At 40.9% G+C, this 17651-nt stretch overlaps 2 protein-coding genes across 4 annotated transcripts; both read right to left on the bottom strand.

Annotated features, from left to right (window-relative positions):
• Positions 1–1334: 1334 nt before the first annotated feature.
• e2f3 (E2F transcription factor 3) lies at positions 1335–11990 on the bottom strand. The gene is made up of 7 exons (XM_066675866.1): positions 11474–11990; positions 8797–8899; positions 6098–6317; positions 5762–5929; positions 5317–5431; positions 4951–5089; positions 1335–4401 (listed from the first exon to the last, which is right to left on the bottom strand). The coding sequence occupies exons 1-7, from the start codon at positions 11738–11740 to the stop codon at positions 4124–4126; spliced, it is 1290 nt and encodes a 429-aa protein (XP_066531963.1). The 5' UTR covers positions 11741–11990; the 3' UTR covers positions 1335–4123.
• Positions 11991–13010: 1020 nt separating this feature from the next.
• srfbp1 (serum response factor binding protein 1) lies at positions 13011–16909 on the bottom strand. Of its 3 annotated transcripts, none has more exons than XM_066674693.1 (3): positions 16799–16909; positions 15036–15690; positions 13011–14828 (listed from the first exon to the last, which is right to left on the bottom strand). In XM_066674693.1, exons 2-3 carry the CDS (start codon positions 15663–15665, stop codon positions 13341–13343), a joined length of 2118 nt encoding a protein of 705 aa, XP_066530790.1. In that variant the 5' UTR covers positions 15666–15690; positions 16799–16909; the 3' UTR covers positions 13011–13340. The 3 variants fall into 3 exon arrangements, with proteins under 3 accessions (XP_066530790.1, XP_066530789.1, XP_066530792.1); XM_066674692.1 differs by having other exon boundaries at positions 15036–15707; positions 16799–16900; XM_066674695.1 differs by lacking the exon at positions 16799–16909 and adding an exon at positions 16636–16653 and having other exon boundaries at positions 15036–15707.
• Positions 16910–17651: the final 742 nt, after the last annotated feature.

Here is a 17651-nt window from a genome sequence, read left to right as displayed (position 1 = left end):
AGAACCCAAGCAGACCCAGTGTGTATTGTGCCAAAAGCTAAGGCACTGATGATGATAATTAATATAAATTATAGGTGCTTGTATAAAACTGTATATAAATTACTATTAATACAAAATTCTTCCCGTAAAATTTTTTCTAAAAAGTAGATGTTTTGAGTCAGTGTGAATGACCAAGTTTAATTTCCCGCCTAATTGCTTGTTTAATTATAAAGTAATTATTAACAGGTAAAACTAGGTGTTGGAAGATAACCTTAAAGATTGGAGTGGCATTGAGGGGAGACTTGGGTTAAACCAAGCCCTTCACACAATATCAACGTACTGTAATTTTTTTTTTTAAATTTGTTTTTGCAAATAGTATAAACATACTGCTCAGAGAGGTTTTTAAATCTCATTTTAGATCCCTATAACTCCTTACAGAGTGCATGTATATCTCCATGAGACAAGCAAGTATCCTACTTTATCACCCGAGTCTCATTGGTGACATTCGGCAGATCTTATCCACAGCAACCACAATTTACACCTCATTTACAAGTCAAATACTACATAAGCAAGAAACTCCTAACTGTCTTGACTCAAGCCATAGTATAACTTTAATATAAATACTCTGCCAGATACTAATTAATCTTTAGATTGTGTTTCCCACTCTTAGTTTTGCTGTGGTTCTGTTTACTGTGTTTCTTATTGTACCATGCTACGTGTGGTGTGCTGTGGTATAGTGCAAGGTATGAGGTCGAGATTAGGAGGAGCGGGAGTGGCCCAGCTGTAGCAACGTACTTGCTCACGATGAGTCAGTGTAAGCCAACACTATTTTAATAATACATTAAAAATATATAAATTGGGTCAACAGCAACTTGTTTTCAAGGAGGAAGCACATTTTGGCTTTCATTCTTTGTTAGCGATTGTCCAGATTGACTTGTAAGATGACACATCCAAATATTGCACTTTTGTAAATGCTAGATTAGTTTTAATCATAGAAAAAACAAGAATACATCAGGTCAGGTTTAAGCACTGCTTACATCTAGGTGGGTGGGCGAGCGGCTGCTTTAATGCGTTTCATTCATTTGCCCCATCCCCCAAACACACACACTTAGAACCACTAGGTTAAAGAGGTAGGGTCAATGACGTTTAAAGTTAAAATTCTCCACATACTTTACCAGCTTTGAAGCAGAATTTTTACAGGAAAACCTGATAAAGAACACCGCGCTCTATCACACACTGAACCGAAGAGCAGCTGTGCATCAGTGAGGCATTTGTTAGCCACTCAAGGCCTTGAGCACTTCAACACATTCACCTTATGCTCAGAATCTGGAGGCATGTTCCGCAAAGTCAGCGCTCAAAAACTTTATTAAAAACAGTTTGCAACAATATGTACAGACCATGACAAGTATAAAACAGCTTTACAAAGAGAAAAAACAGACCCAAACTTAATTCCTCTGCATTTGTCTTCAATTTGTAAAAGCTTAGTAAAAACAGTACAGGCTGGACCTCCCCCCCCACACACACACACACCCTTCCCATGCATAAACACTTTGGAACACACTCCAGGGGGGAAAGAAGAAAAAGAAAACAAACCTCGTCACAAAAGGCCAGAATAAACCAACATTCTGAACACAGCATGAACACTCAAAGCTGTTTTAAATGTTCTTTAATGCCCAGAGATACATTTAGCCTTAATTTGACTGGAAAAAAATGAGGGTAAACATTGTCCACCATGTTTGAAGTTTGGCTATTTACCTCAAAGGCTCAACAATGTCATCTTTATAAAACTCTCAAGTTTGGAGTTAATATTCAAATATGAGCTTACCTTTAGACTGTGTGGGATGCGAACTGTAGATATCTGTGGTACTGCTGAGAGTGCGCAAAACGTACCAACTTTAAAGCTATGCAAAAATACACAGTTTTCATCCTACCAAACATGGCTGAACACAATGTGTCAATGCCTTGATCAACTACCTTCTACCGTCCAATCAGATCTTTGGCTGGTGGGGGGTGGTATGTCTGTAGTACGCTCACACTACACAAGCTTCGTCCACTTCCACTTTTCCAAAATAAAAAGGAACACAGTGCAGTTTGTGATTTATAACAAGCTACGCCTTGTAAAACACTGGGGGGAGGTGAGGTAACACTAGAGACAAAGTCAGTGCTCATGAACCATCAATAATTCACAACATTAAGTCACAAGTCAGTCCAAGCTCCATTCTTTACTTTAGCAGGACTGCAACAGTACCATAAGCCAGCAGTTTGGATTAAAGAGATCCAAGTCACCGGATCAGGGAAGACGTTAAAACTGTCCAGCACAGAGCCCTCTATTGATCCGAGGCAGAACCACAGCCTCAAGTGACTCTTTACGGAGTCCTGTATTCCTATATGAGAAAATGGCTTTACATTCCCCATGACACAGTGCACTTCATCAAACGTTTCTCTGCTTTAGAAGCATTTTCAGAAATAAAACTCGGCTCAATTCTGCAGAAATTCGAAGTCAAGCAACAGACCAACCGACCTCAAGTCACCCTTCACGGTGTTTGGTTATTGTTACAAAAACTAAGGGACAAAGTGGACACGAGTGTAAGACAGAACCTTCCCTTGCAGGCATGGGCAACACGATAATGTTTATCACTGTGATAAACAGGGCTCATTTATGAATAGCATAGTGTTGGTCAGTGAGAGTTAGTGCAGCACATCATCTGAAACACTAAGGAACACTGGAGCCAGTGTTTATCACTAGTATCAAATATCAGTAACAAACTGAGAAAACGTGAGACAACCACAGGTTTATCCTCAACTTTACCAAGCTGTAACCTGCGAGTCAATATATAAAACACATTCTGTAAGCCTCGTATGGCAATGGCGTGAACTGTCTGAAAGCATCATTCATACATCAATGACAAGAAAAATAAATGACCTGTAAGTGTATTATAGTCCATTAATTAATGAATGAATTAAAAAATTAATAAATAAAGGCCCATGCCAACATGATTAGCATTAGTAAAGAAAGTCTGAAGAGTCCCAGCATTTCGTTTGGGGTTGACCCATTCCATTACTGAAACTTGGAGGAATGGTTACACAATAACTATCATTGTTACGTTAAAAACAAAATTGGTATTAGATTTGAGATTTGTAGAGGACAGTCCCATAACTCAACATTTTTATAAAATTCACATGTACCTGCAGAACAGCCCAATAATCTCAATAACTGTAATAAGTTAATATACAGTACATAGTCTAGAGCTTAGCCATTGTGTGTTGGTAGTTCATTTACATTTATTTATTTTATTATTTTTAAGTGTGTAATTAGTCTTCAGAGGCTTTATATTCTCTGCAAGCTTCAACCAACATGTGGTCAACTGGGGCTCTTAAATAGTAAGATATTTAATATTAAATTAATATTAAATACACAATTCAGTAATTAAAGGAATGTAACTGTTTTCTTGGGGGGAGGGTAATATATGTAAAAAATTACAGACATCTTCAGTGGGATCATTCACACCTCATCTTGGAGAAAAAACCCTGCCTTACTGTTTGATTTCTCCGTTTAAATGTACTGCTGTTAGTTTATATTCTACGCATCAATTAGGAATTGGTAAACTACATTCAGCCAAGCGTGCTAAATCAATTCATGCAAAGGTTAGGCATCCCAGACCAATTTTTCCTTTCAGAGAAGAACGTACATCCATGGATATACTGTTATACACAATTCTGACTTTCTCCCTAGTTTAACACATTGAAAAAGTCCATTAAATTCAACAGATGTGCCAACCCATAGGGGATATGCCAAGTTATTTTCACGTAGACATGTGTAACTGACCCGTGTTCAATTATACCCCTGTACTCACAGCCCAGTAACACTGCAGTAAATGGTCTGCCATTTCTATACAATGACAGCAACCTCTAGAACTGTAAGCTATAAGATTTGTGGCTCAATGTTTTTAAATCAAGTACAAACTGTTTAAACAAAAAAAGAAAAATCACCCCCAATTCAAGTTCTGAGTACAAACACACAACACACTTGTGACCCAGTCACAGCACTCCACAGAAGTCCTGTTTCATTAAATACAAACCACTGGTCAATCCAGTAAACACACAGTTCCTCCTCCCCTGCTTCACCTGCAGCCTCCAGAGGTGCTCACACCATAAGCAGGTCGTCCAGAGGCAGCATGTCCAGGTCACAGGAGTCAAATAGGTCAGTGATGCCCTGCTCATCGTCCAGCCCCAGCATGTATTCCTCACTGAGCAGAGCGGGGGACAGAGGCACAAACGGCACCAGCTCCACAGGCTGCTGGAGGATGGAGGACAGCGAGGAGCTCAGAGGTGACATGGGAGCACTACCTGTCGGAGCGGCGTGACCATTAACGCTGCTCCCGATCTTCTGAGCAGAGCACTTCGATCCAGATTTAGCACCTTCTGTAGAGAGAGGACGAAAATGACACGTCTCTGATAGGACCCAAACTGCAGCAACAGATGAGCTGCTCTGACATTACATCTACAAGGTGGACCAACGAGGTAGGGTTGTCTTACAGAGTTGACTACTTATATCCCTAATTTATATGAAGTAGCCATTATACACACATCAGCCATAACATTACGACCACAATCAATATCCATTCTCTCAGCTTTACCATATTCAGTCCAGCCATGACAATGAGGGGTTAAAAACTCCAGCAGCGCTGCCGTGTCTGATCCACTTGTACCAGCAACACATACCAACACCACTATGTCAGTGTGGTGGCCCTGATCAAATTATGTATGCAGAGAAACAGGTGGAACAGTCTTTAACTGTAGAACTACAAAGTGGTCCTGTGTGGTCAGTGGAGCTTATAAAAAGGACAATAAATGTAGATACAAGGTGTGTGTTCCTAATGCAGTGTAGTCAGTGTATAACTAGTCAACTACTCGTCACTCACTCTCCACAACAGAATACACAATGTGTATGGGGAACACAGTTTGACTCACGTTTCGAAACTCTGATGATGTCTGTGTCGTTCCCATTCACGTCTACTCTGTTATCCAACTGACTGTCAGCGCTACTGGGGTCGGTGCACAAGAACACATCTATGGGGCCTTTGGAGCTACTCAGATGGACCTGCAAACTCTACACAAACATAAAAAAAAACAGAGTTAATATTAGAGTCACCCAGCTACAACGCATGTCCAGTCTTATCCACTGATGACTAAGGTGGCTGCCAGTTTCCATTCCAATCAAGAGGCGACCAGAATCATGGTCTGGAAACAAAACGTGTGCATCTGCTTCATCAAACTGGAAACCAGAAGGCACGGTCAATATAAAGAGCTGTGTGATAATGAAGTGACAGGGTTCACCTCCTTTGGGTCAGGCACCTCCAGCTTGGTTTCAGATGGTGCTTTCACAGCGATTACAGTCTGATCTTGCAAGCTTTTGATTCTTCGGATATCCTGATACGTGACATATGCATACGTGGGGATAGATAAGGAAAGTATGCTGATAGATAGAGTGTGAAATAAAGCGTAGCTTCATTGTAGTCTGAAATTATAAGTCATCTGCACTGAGGACTGTGGAGTAATTTATAGCCACTTCTTTGAGGAGAAGAACTTCAGTGCATACTTTAAAGCCAGTGTAACATTTGAATATTGATATTTTAAACTGCATACCAGGATAAACATGCATCACAAACTGTCAAAAAAAGCTTCAAATGTAAACCCTTCATATTCAGCAAACAACCCAGACTTAATATCGTCCATTTTAAAAACAAAGTAGTAGCAAAGAGACTGGAAGAGTGGAGGATATTTTTGGTTGTGTGTCTCCTCCGTCATCTGCTGGACGTTGTTAGAGCAGGCCTGAATAAGCTCATCCAGTCTTTTCTCCTCCTCCCGCAGCGTCATCATCTCTCTGCTCAGAGCTTGCAGGGGGAGTAGTGGAGCGAGTGGTTCAACATCCGTGGGCAGACTGGAACCCCTGAAATAACCATTAGATCAACGCAAACGTACAGGGCTGTAAGATATTTCAAACCTACAGCAACATAACTTAAAAGCTCCCAAAACACTACTCCATCAGTGACTGTTATTGTCAACAGAGAAAGCTTCAGTGAAGCTTAACGAAAGTCATGCTGCAGGCCACACTTACAGCCACTGGATGTTGTTTTTGGATTTCTTTTTTATGAGCCGTACACCCTCCAGGACGTTGGTGATATCGTACAGTCTCCTCTTCTGGACACTGAGCAAGTCAGCAGCTTGGTTCAGGTCCAGAACACCATCTGACGACTGAGACAGAAGCTGGCAGAACTTCTTAGTCAAGAGACCCAGCGATGTATCGTAGCGAGACTTTTCAGGTGGTGTTTTAGGAGCTGTCAATCAAAACAAAATTAGGGTTAATGCAACATAATGAAAGCATTACATTTTTCCTTTTCATTTTTACAAAAATAAATAAAAACCCACTAAAAGGCAAACTAGGAATAACAAACTACACCTGTGTACGTGAGCACTGTTAACTGTTCAAGATGCCAGTATTTAAATATGGGGAACATTTGTTTAAAGCATACACACCCAAAACATCACCTAGGAGGACGTGGATAATATTTGGCCTGTGTGTGTGCCAGGCCATATACATGTAGCTGTATTATAGAAAGTTTAATAGCATCTACACTGCATTAGCATTGTTCGTTAGCATTGTTTAGCTACAAGACTAAGTTCCTCCTGCTATAGATGAGTTTCTGTGGTATTTCAAAACAGTGAATGGTGGTTAAACTTCAGCCACGTACAAAATTTAAATGTTTAGCCACGTAAATAAACCAACTGGATTATGAAGGAGCTTTGGGGAAGAACAAGAGAGACTTTGCATTCACAAAAAAGGAGGTTTTCTGGTAACAGTCCAGGGGTGCTACACCACTCTATTTCATAGAGTCTTTGACAATTCATGAACCAAATGACTGTAATAAACTTTTCCTAACACATGCCTAACATTCAGGGGTTGCAGCTGACATTGCAAGACAGCAGCGGCCATATTGGGGACCTACTCATTACACAAACTCTATTATTTCTTAATGGTTTAATTGTTTGTCAAGGCTTGTATGGATATAAGTATGGACCCCTGACAGTTATCTCATGTTTTTAAACCAAGCTCTGTTCCTGTTATTCTCATCATCACAGATAATAAAAACTATTAACACAGACTAATCAGGCACTAATTGAACCTTATAGCTGACAAAGTTCTTTTCCACATACAGCACAGAATGTGAGCGCAATGTTATTTGTGCCCTACAGTGTTACGTAGGGCTGGTGTGGTGAAATTTAACAGTGGTCAACAATGATACAGTATTACAACCCCAACATTACCCAACTTATCCTGATTCTGGTGCTATACTCCTAAATGTCAACTGGAACTGGCCTGAGCTGCTCTTTTTGAGGCCGTTCCATGACTTTGTGCAGCTAGAGGCAGTTGGGCGTCATAAGCAGGATGACATCTCAAATTCGATACGTTTCCCCCATTTCACAATGACCTTTCTGGCACAGATTTTGCATATCGCCTCATCTAAACTGGCTGGCTCTTCCTTTTCATTTGGCTGAAAGTCAAAATGCTCCCACACTGGCAAAGTCACATTTGGCTTTGCAACTAGGTCTGCAGTCATTGTTTCCATTATATAAAACGAAGACCGACACGGCCATTCAGCAGCAGGTCAGATACCAGCAGTTGGAAAAATTATTTATTGATTTATAAAAACAGATCACTTAAGCCTTTCAGACCTGCACAGAAACCTTGAAACACTAAACTTTACCTGACTGAGAATGCAAATGACAGTCAGTTGCACTGGACAGTAACTGACTATTTTGCCAGCTTTCTAGTAAAAACTCTACACCGAGTCCGACAGATCCCATGTGCGAACAGACAACGTCATTGTCCAGATAATCCACAGGTGAGTGGGTATGTTGATCACGTTTTTAAATCATGAACATCCCAGTGAGCGCAAATATGAAACAGAGGACTTGGGGGAACATTACATCTCTTCATGAAGATCAGTGTGGTCATATTCAAGGTACGACTTTCCCCGTTATGATCAAGTTAGGCATAACATTTTAAAAAAATTACCATTTTAGCTCCAATGCCCACACAGATGCACTAGGTTTCCCAACTCTGTGGCTGATCACTGAAGATATTTGATGGATTGTGATCACATCGATATGGAAACCAGACGTATTAAATGACGCATTAAAGACAATCAGTAATGACCGTCTTCGGCCCATCCATGCTCACTGGGCTCCTGGAGGCTCTACTTTGCTGCCACCCGTCATCTAATGCATCTGACACACTCCTGCTGTGTGTTCCTTGTGGGAAAAGAGTTCTCCAGACAAGGTGCAGAGTTCAGGTGTAAAAATGGTTGTAATTCATTAGTTGTGTAAATCAGTATAGCCACAAAGTGAACAGTACAGGTGTAAAAAAACTGCAGAAGACCACAGAACAATACTGTTTTGAGAATATAAGCATGTACCCATTAGTTACGTGTTCCTGTAATTAGCTGCAAACACAACCAGCCAGAGTAGAACCATTAAAGAAGCACTTCCCCACAAACATTAAAAAGAAGCCCCACTAAGTGGCATAATGTGTTTAACATTTTATGTGGAGAACAATTATCTTTGAAAAAGAAACTCATTTCTTTAAAGTTCCACAATGAAGACTCTGAAGTGGGGCCTCCACATGAGGGCGGACATATGGAATCGGTTTAGTGCACAATCTTATCTATCCAGGCCACTGAGCGTCTTTGGTCTTGAGGAATGTAAAACGTGCATTGTGAACAAGCCACATCCAAGTCAGGAACACAGTGAGAATACCTTTGGTTCGGTTTAGCTTGAGAGTTGGTCTGCGACCCCTGTTGGCTCTGATCGGTTCAGTGTACTGGTGATCCATAGAATCCAGCTCCAAACGCCGTTTAGCCTGAACATAAACATTCAATATGAGCATACAACATAGAACCATGTACATATCCCAGCCCCATGCAGAATTCAAAAAGTGTGGTACCCATCTGAGCAAACAAAGCAGCCCAGAATTGTGGTTGTCCAAGCATTAGCCTTAAAACCAATCATCAAAATCCGTTTACAACCCACACAATGACATCTCCAGTGGAAATCAATAGCCTTAATCCAGCTGACCCAACAAAGGCCACGTCACACTGACTGGTTTAAGTTGGAACACAATGTGTAGGAGTCTCACTACCGGAGTCTGACAGCCTAAAGATCCATAACACATTCTGATCAACATTCTATTTTAAGCCAGATTTCTGACTAAACTGCAATAAACACATTCACAGGACATTATGCTGCATACTTCCTTCGATCTAAGCAGGCAGAAACACTGAAGCAGCTGTTAATGACATTGAACGCTTCAGAAATCGTGTTGCCATCAGACACAAGGCACTTTTTGAAAGCACAGCTGGGTCGTCAGGTCTTAGCAGTGAAGGTAATGTGGTGATACGCTTAAAGTGAAGAGCACAGCCTAATAAACAAGAGGAGATATATTTGCTGTTAACTACGTGTTCATACACTCATGGCTGCGTCACGTATCCTGCGTCGGTTTGGTGCGTAGGTTGTACACATTCTCAGGAAATAAACGCAACATGTACGAAAGATGCAGTACCTGCGTAACCCATAGGGGGCAGCGCAGGCGATCATCAGCATCACAGTAGCGTCAAGTTTGAAGACGGCAGGATCAAAGCCAAATCCGCAATTATCCACATCTTTTCTCCTCAGCCCTCTGGTATGTGAACAGTTACGTTTACAACACAGACGGTTGTCTACGTGGACACACGGCCAAACAGCAAGTACACCCCTACTCTAGAAAAGGGCATCAAACAATATCAACGTCACAAATTTCAAACTGTCATTTCAGGCTAAAGATATTTCACATGTTGTTCATGCAAGGGCTCAATTGACTAACGCAGAAATAACAGAAATAAAGGAATTTCCCTTTAAACTTCCTCCTCAACCACCACCACCACCATAAACACAACAAAGGGGAGCTCATTAGATCATTCAAATCACACAAAACACATTTAAATATATATTAAAATAAATAATAGAGTACACTTTTAAAGACATTCACAAAGGGATATTCAGAACGTGTGGTTGTTAGCAGCGTTGCCAATCAAGGTGCCCTGGGATCACAATCCAAAACAACACCTATTCAACCGCCTTGTTTTAAACAAAACCAACACTACGTCCACAACCCGGCACCGTGGCCTGCAGCGACCGGACACATCCTCCGCACAAACCGATCAAAACCTGCTAAAATGAAGCAGAAATGGCTTGAACTCAAACCCCCACTGAGGGAAGGTGCACAATAAGATCCCATCCCCCCTCTAAACATTAACCAGGGCTGAGGCTTCCAAAGAGCTGGCCATTTTCTTTCCCCTTTTCTTCTCCAAAATACAGTCAGGGTGCTCTCATGTTTACAAACCCAAGCGGGACTTGGTCACAGCTTTTTGTAGAAGGCTCATTTAATCAAGCAATGTGCTGTAGGCTACATTTTAGTACCTGCTTCGTTCCTCAAGCTTTAGACAACAAGCAAGAAATCTACACATTTGTTAATAATGATTTCTGTTTAAAATTCAATTATGATTTGCAACCCAGTGTTTACTTGGGACACAGTTTGTTAGTATTAAGCATTGATTAAAAACATGAAACTACGCTCTCCTTGAACGAGGAGGGCTGATCATTTAGAAAGACGTGAAAAGCCATAAAGTCCTACCATGACCTAATAAACACTACGACAGACTCTGAAACAGTCCACTACCACAAAACAATAACACATTTCCTTCAGTTAAAGAGCTACACCAGTGAAAATATATATTTTTTAAAAGGCAAAAAGTCAACGTCATGACTTTAGTTTCAAAGCGGAAATCTTCAGTTTTCCAATGATGACTTCATACTGGAGGATTCAAACATGCAGGGTTTCTTACATCATAAACCTAAGGAACCAATCCCATCAGCTTGAGGAGTGGGACAATCAACAGTGCAGATTAAGCAGATATTGTACATTCATAAATACACACACACTGGTTGAAGCCAAAGTTGTACAAGTAGTTTTTTCATAACTAGAGTTTTTGTTTGTTTGTTTTTTTTTAAATTAGTGCTATTTTACTGCCCTTAGTTCGCAGTGTACAAACATTTTTGTAAAATGGGGAACAGTTAGTTAGCTGTTAGTCTGTTCCACCTTAAACTTCAGAACAAAGACAGAATTACAGTAACACGGTAAAAGTGTATTCACATATCATTATCCTGTAAGATCTGTCTCAACACCAACATGTCTGCACAGTGAGCAAAATTAAGCCTAACGAGGCTGTTATAACAACCCTGTGTTTGTTTCATTCACTACTGTGTCACCCTTCACTCTGAAAACACACAACATACGTACAGCCTGCAACTTTTAGCCTTAAAGCATGTAAACACGGTGCAGACCGAGGTAGAGTACAGCGAGCCCGTGCAAGTATTTGAATGTTTGTTGTGCATTTACCGGAGGGCGCCCTAGCGCGGGTCTGATCCCAGTGGTTGTCCCGGCGGCGGGGCCCTGAAGCGGTGTGGAGTACAGCCCTCGGCCCGCGGGCTCGGACACACACAACTCGGCCGCCGGAGGAGCGCAGGTCGGCGGCGTTATCATCTGAAGATACGGTCCCGAGGAGTAGACCGTGGAACGATGAGACGAGGCAAACAAGCCGGAGTTATGTTCGCCCAGCCCTGAAATGATCGCTCTGCCCGGAGCCGAGGAAAGCTCCTTTCTCATCCTCACCCACTTTCTACCGCTTCGTGTTTGAAGCTATTTTCTGCAAAAATCCTCGCCTGAAAACCACAAATGGTCACGGATATCGATAGAGGAGACCCTCATGAACTTCTGTCCGCAGCCGTGTTTTAATATCGGCGCCCGAACACAGCAGATGGAAACGATTAAGATTAAGAAACACAACTTCTTCGTCGGGCGCTTAAAAATGGCTCCAGGAAGCGGACAATGAATGAAGGGATGCGGTTTACGCGCCAAACGCTCTCCCGCGAAACTCAGATTTCCCGGGAAAAAATTGAAATATATTTGCATACTCAAGCCCATTGGCCTGTTGCACGGCGCGCTCGGTTGTGATTGGTTAACGTGTCGCAGGGCCGACCAATCAAGTTCCAGAAGCTCGGGCGCGCTGCGGATTTGTAAATATACAATATTATAACGCCATAAATTCATTACGTTAAGGTCAATAAATACTATTATTATTATATGATACTTCATATATTTTAAAATAAGAATATGATATGCACAATATGATTATTTAACATAAACACGATTTACATATAAATATAATGGAAACTTAAGTAACCATATTATTACACACATAAGTAACGTATTATATGATTAAATAATTATTTTACGATTATTTATCTTTATTTTCCTAGACCTTATAATTAACTTATTCTCTCATGTTTCAACTAGTTAATAGCTTTTCTTAATTATTGAAGTATTCTTGTGTCACCAACTGCTCAGATTTTCAGTAATGTTTGCTATTTCCAAATTCGAGTTCATGGCATATAATAATATATAATGCAGTTTATATATTTATGTACTCAGCAGAAAATATGTGACCTCACATATAAAGGAATAGCTCTGCATCGATTGTCTTTTTCACCATACCTGATGTTTAGTTGATTAGGCTGCATGGCTATGAATTTAACATCTTGAAATTATAATAAAAGGCGGCTAATGCTGATGATTAGAGTCATTACCTAAAATATCCCCCAAACCATATTTGACTTCTGATTTAGCTATTCCTTTGGGCAGCCATTTTGGTGAATTTAGCTACACTGTGTTAGCTAGTCTACATAGCTGACTACTGAGGTTTGTTTGCTACATTAGCCACATACCTCCTGTGACAAAGTAAAGAAACAACATTTGCACACCAAGCATTCCTTGGCTAATTAGATACATCTCAGGAACATGGAAAATACATGTTCATTTAAAGGCACATTTCTAAATGTTGTGCACTTCAGCTAACACTCATGTAGCATGGCCTTTGCTAGTTTTACAGGTCGTTTTTATTAGTGAGACAATAGCAGTAACTCTACCTTAATCTTTGCATTCAAAACCTCCACAAACGTGAACAAATTATTAAATGTTATATTTGAACAATAAATATATTTCCACAAAGAGCTGCAGACATGAAAATGTTTTGGACTATTTTAAGCTGTCAATATGAATGTACACATATCAAAGCCAATTTAAAAATACATTGTAATAAAGTAACAAGAATATCTGCCAAATTTTCAGTATTGTACATCTAACCATTTAATTAATTTCTGTAAAACTGCTGTCAGCAATGTGAAATAAAAGATGAATATCTGAGATATTAATCATCATCATCAAATTTGATCTTCTTCCCTTGGAAAGCTGTGATTTGAGACTGCTGCTCTTTCCTCTTCCGACTGGCTTCCCAGGACGGATGAAGGGCCTGCTGGGAATGCTGGGAAGATTTGAAAGGTTTGCCAGGTGCAGTTTTATTACTCTGGGTGTGTTGTCCATCAAACGCATATTTGCCTGTCCTGGCACCTGGAACGTTCATCTGCCTTGGACCTGAGTCTTTGGGCCCAGCTGCTGAAGGCCTTCTGTGATTTCCAGGGCCTGGGCTTTTAAACCAAGATGGCTTTGCATCTCCATGAGGGTTTTTCTCTTTGTTCTGGAAGCGTAGTGGCTTTGAGCCACATGGCTTCCCTTTCTGGGAGGCACCACTGGATTTGGACAGGGTGGAGCAGAAGACCGACTGCATTTTGAACTGCTGAGATGTGTTGCTGACCTCTTTATCTTTCTGTTCTTCTGTTGCTTCAGGCTCACTCTTTGACTTCTTTCCAGGTGCTGAGCTTTTCTTTTTCTTCAGTTTGTTCACTTTGCCAAGGAAGAAGTCATCCTCTTCACTGTCCTCAGAGAGAGACGATTGTTTGTGGAAGCGCTCCTCTGTGCTGTCATCAAAGTACTCTTTCTCCTTTTCGTCGTCAGACAACTCCAAGTCACTTTCCTCTTGGCTTTCTTTATTTTCAGACTTTTGGTTTTCAGGTTTGCGGTCTTGTTTTGACGGCAGGGCCTTCTTCACTGGTGTTTCTTTGCTCTTAGCTTGCAGACTCTGGGTAGTGCCTACTGTAGAAGGTGTTTTAGGTGTTTTTAGCTTAGTCACACCTTGTTCAGTCAATCCTGCTTTTGTTTTTGCGGTAGGCGTTTTCTCAGCTGATGATGAAACCACTCTAGTGGCATTGACGTCTTCTACAATGTTAGAGCTTTTAATCACATCCAAAGTTTGACCCATGTTCTCATTCTTGTTGTCTTTTGTCTCATCATCAGTGATGCCTGTCCCAACCTCCTCCTCCATTTCCTTCTCCTCCTCTTCTTCTTCTTCATCACTAGAATCCTCCCCATGATCTTTACTATCATCAGCCACGGTCACCTCTTTGTCCTTCTTTTCTCCTTCAGTCTTACTCCTTTCCTTTTCGAGAGCTTCCCTTACAGCCTGGAGCTTCTTTATGAAGCGTGGATGTGTGGCAATTCGGGCAATGGCCCTCTCCATGGGACTGGATTCTGAGTCCTGGAACACTTCTTCCACGTTAATGCTCCCCTGAAGGGCTCTAGTGGTCACATGGTCAGGTAAAAGATGCCTCAAAACCTGAACTTCTTTCTGAAGCCTTGCTACACAATCTTGGTTCCCTTTCTGCTCAGAGTCTTCACCCTTCACCTTCCTCACACAGGCCATCTGCTGCGTGAGTTTGCGGATAATCAGCATCCTGAGTTTCTTCACCTCTTTCCTCATCCTCACAACCTCAGTTGGTACTTTGTCCGTTTCTGATGATTTCTGAAAGAAACAAAGAAAAACCTGGTTAAAGTTATGAGTGTTTGTGGTAAGACTGCTCTTTGAATGAGAACACCAATCAGAGCACCACCTATAAAACATCATGTTTTTAATTTTATGGGATAAAGAGGGGCTGGAAATGTTTATTTAAAAATGAACTACTATCCTTTGTGCATACACTCACAAACACAGATACTTTTAGAGTTTTACCGTGACTGGAGCGTCCTTGTCTTGTTTTGCTTTTTCATTTAATTCATCTCTATCAGCTTCCTGAGATGGACCATCATCTCCCTCCTGTTGTTTTTCAGTCGTTTTCCTGCACTCTGTGGTGTCTTCATCATCCTCTGACTCCTCTGCCCTTTCATCATCATCACCATCATCCTCCTCACTGTCTTGTTCTGACATATGCTGTTGCTGGATGTCATTTTTGGCTTCCTTCTGTGTCTTTTTAGCAGCACCTGTTCGTTCTGCTTTGAAGATTTCAACGGCCTTCTTGATGCTCTGGATCCTCCTGCTGAAGTCCGGGTGTGTGGCGATGCGTGCTGTGGCTCGCTCTGAGAGGCTGGCTTCTTTATCCTGACAAATTTTCTCAAAGCTGAAGTCTTTCTGCAGGGCAGCCTTGGTGATAACGTCCGGAGCCAGGACTTTTAACTCTTTGATCTCTTCAAGCAACCTTGCCACTCGCCTCTGGTTCCTCTCCAAGTCAACCTCTTTTCCTTTCCTTTTCTTCAGAGTGGCGATCTGTCGGGTCAGCTTCCGGATGATAAACACCTTCACCCGCTTCACCACGGCCCTCATCTTGACTACCTCATTACTGAGGTTTAGTGTTGATGCTGCCATCTTTCTCTGCTTTTTATGTAAACCTCTGTGGGGAGAACGGATCTGTACATAAAAGTCACATCAATTAAATGCAAATAAGAGATGTTGTTGACAAATGCACCAATGGAAATGGTGAGCAATAAACTAGGTTTCAATATTTTTTTTGCATTACCATCTGTCAGCACAGACATCAAAATTAACCCAGTAAACAAGGAACGTCCCTGGACGTTCAAAATGGGTCTAAAAGTAGTCTGTCTGTCAAGGACATATTTTAAACGTCAATGGACGTCCAAAATCCATCTTAATAAGTTAGTTAAGTGGTGACCAATCGATAACGTCAGTGGACGTCCAAAACGCGTTTTATGCAAGTAATTTATTTCGGGACCAATTAATAACGTCAATGGACGTCCAAAAATACGTCTAATAGTCGTCTTTTCAATGTCTATATTTGGACGTCTTTTCAACTTTCATTTTCAACCTTAAGAGAACGTTGATTAGACGGCAGTCATTACGTTATTTCAACGTTGAATCAACGGCTAATTGTTTACTGGGAAGTGTTGGATTCCTTTGTTAGTTCACATGTGATTCCTGGAGGCTCCCACCATGACCCTGAACTGGCTATGAATCATCATGCACCACCAGACAGTAAACACTTTTATTAAACCAACTGTTTGTGTCCCTTCTTCTTCTAGCTACTAAACTCAGCCCTTTATCAGCACAAAAACTGAAGACTGTTCCACTCATTCTTTTCCAGTTCTGTAAATAAAACTCTAGAACTCAGAAGGCAGTGGGGTGATCCAGTCACAGAAGCATGAACGCCTCAGTAAGTGCAACTGAATGAAAATCAACAGACAAAAAGTCAGTGCCTTAAATGAAATTCAGTACAAATACATCACTTTCCTCACTATATAAAAAATCAAGAGTCGATAATAACTTGAAAATACTCCGTAATGTACAAATACATCAAAATCATTTTAAATAAGTTAATTACTTCTGCCCACCACTGTAAACACGAGTATTCACCACGCTGTTCCACATTAGTGGATTAACACTGGAATGTACATGTGTTTTTCTGAGACAGTGCAGCTAAAGTGTAGAACTAATCTCAGAGCTAACTGGTTTTTAAACGCAGGACTAAACATCTTTATACATACCTTTAATCCACATGCGTTATATCTATGCGTGGAAAACTCTCGACCAGGGCGCCGCCATCTTACGCTAACATTGCTGAATCTTTCGAGAAAGTGTCGATTCTCTGATCTGACTCATTGACTTTGAACCGATTCCCTTTATGTTTTGTTAATAACAAATGTTGGTGACATCCCTTCAAATCAGGGCGTGAAAATGACACATTAATGCGTGGAAAAGACTTGATAATGCGACTTATTTATTTACTTTATTGCTTATATAATTTTCCTATATCCTATTAGTGATTCCCACGTTTTCTTAAGTTATTTGAGGAGATATCAACATCAGTGCTCTGTAGTTAATGGTGTTAATGTCCACATTATATATAAGGGAATAGTTCCATTTGTCATAATAAAGTAGTGTTATTTTTAGCCGTGTTTAATGTTTTGTGTTTGTTGTTGTTTCATGTCCTAGACCACATTAATTCAAATTATGTAATTATTTTAAAATGAAAGTGTAGGTATTTTCCTTTCTGTGCTGTTGTGTGCACATTGTCACTGTCCAATCAAAAATGAAATCTCCAAAATAGCAACTTTACAGAAGAAAGAAAAATCCCTCTTACATTTCAATGGAAGTCAGTGTAAAAAATGTTTTATTCTCATTGGTCCATCCATCCATTCATTATCTGTAACCCTTATCCAATTCAGGGTCGCGGGGGTCCAGAGCCTACCTGGAATCATTGGGCACAAGGCGGGAATACACCCTGGAGGGGGCGCCAGTCCTTCACAGGGCAACACAGACACACACACATTCACTCACACACTCACACCTACGGACACTTTTGAGTCGCCAATCCACCTACCAACGTGTGTTTTTTTT

The sequence above is a fragment of the Hoplias malabaricus genome, chromosome 6 (genome assembly GCF_029633855.1).
Source record: "Hoplias malabaricus isolate fHopMal1 chromosome 6, fHopMal1.hap1, whole genome shotgun sequence".
Lineage (NCBI taxonomy): Eukaryota > Metazoa > Chordata > Actinopteri > Characiformes > Erythrinidae > Hoplias > Hoplias malabaricus.
The sequence above is the reverse complement of the archived record's forward strand: the minus strand, read 5'-3'. Positions and strand labels throughout refer to the sequence as shown.

What these genes read in the sequence shown, in the direction of transcription:
- e2f3 (XM_066675866.1), bottom strand. Translation starts at nt 11,740, where the DNA reads ATGAGAAAGGAGCTTTCCTCGGCTCCGGGCAGAGCGATCATTTCAGGG. An exon ending in CAAGCTAAACCGAACCAAAG is followed by an intron (nt 6,318 to 8,796) that starts GTATTCTCACTG and finishes TTTGATTGACAG; the next exon opens with CTCCTAAAACACCACCTGAA. An exon ending in GAGGAGACACACAACCAAAA is followed by an intron (nt 5,432 to 5,761) that starts ATATCCTCCACT and finishes ATCTATCCCCAC; the next exon opens with GTATGCATATGTCACGTATC.
- srfbp1 (XM_066674693.1), bottom strand. Translation starts at nt 15,665, where the DNA reads ATGGCAGCATCAACACTAAACCTCAGTAATGAGGTAGTCAAGATGAGG. An exon ending in ACAAGGACGCTCCAGTCACG is followed by an intron (nt 14,829 to 15,035) that starts GTAAAACTCTAA and finishes TGTTTCTTTCAG; the next exon opens with AAATCATCAGAAACGGACAA.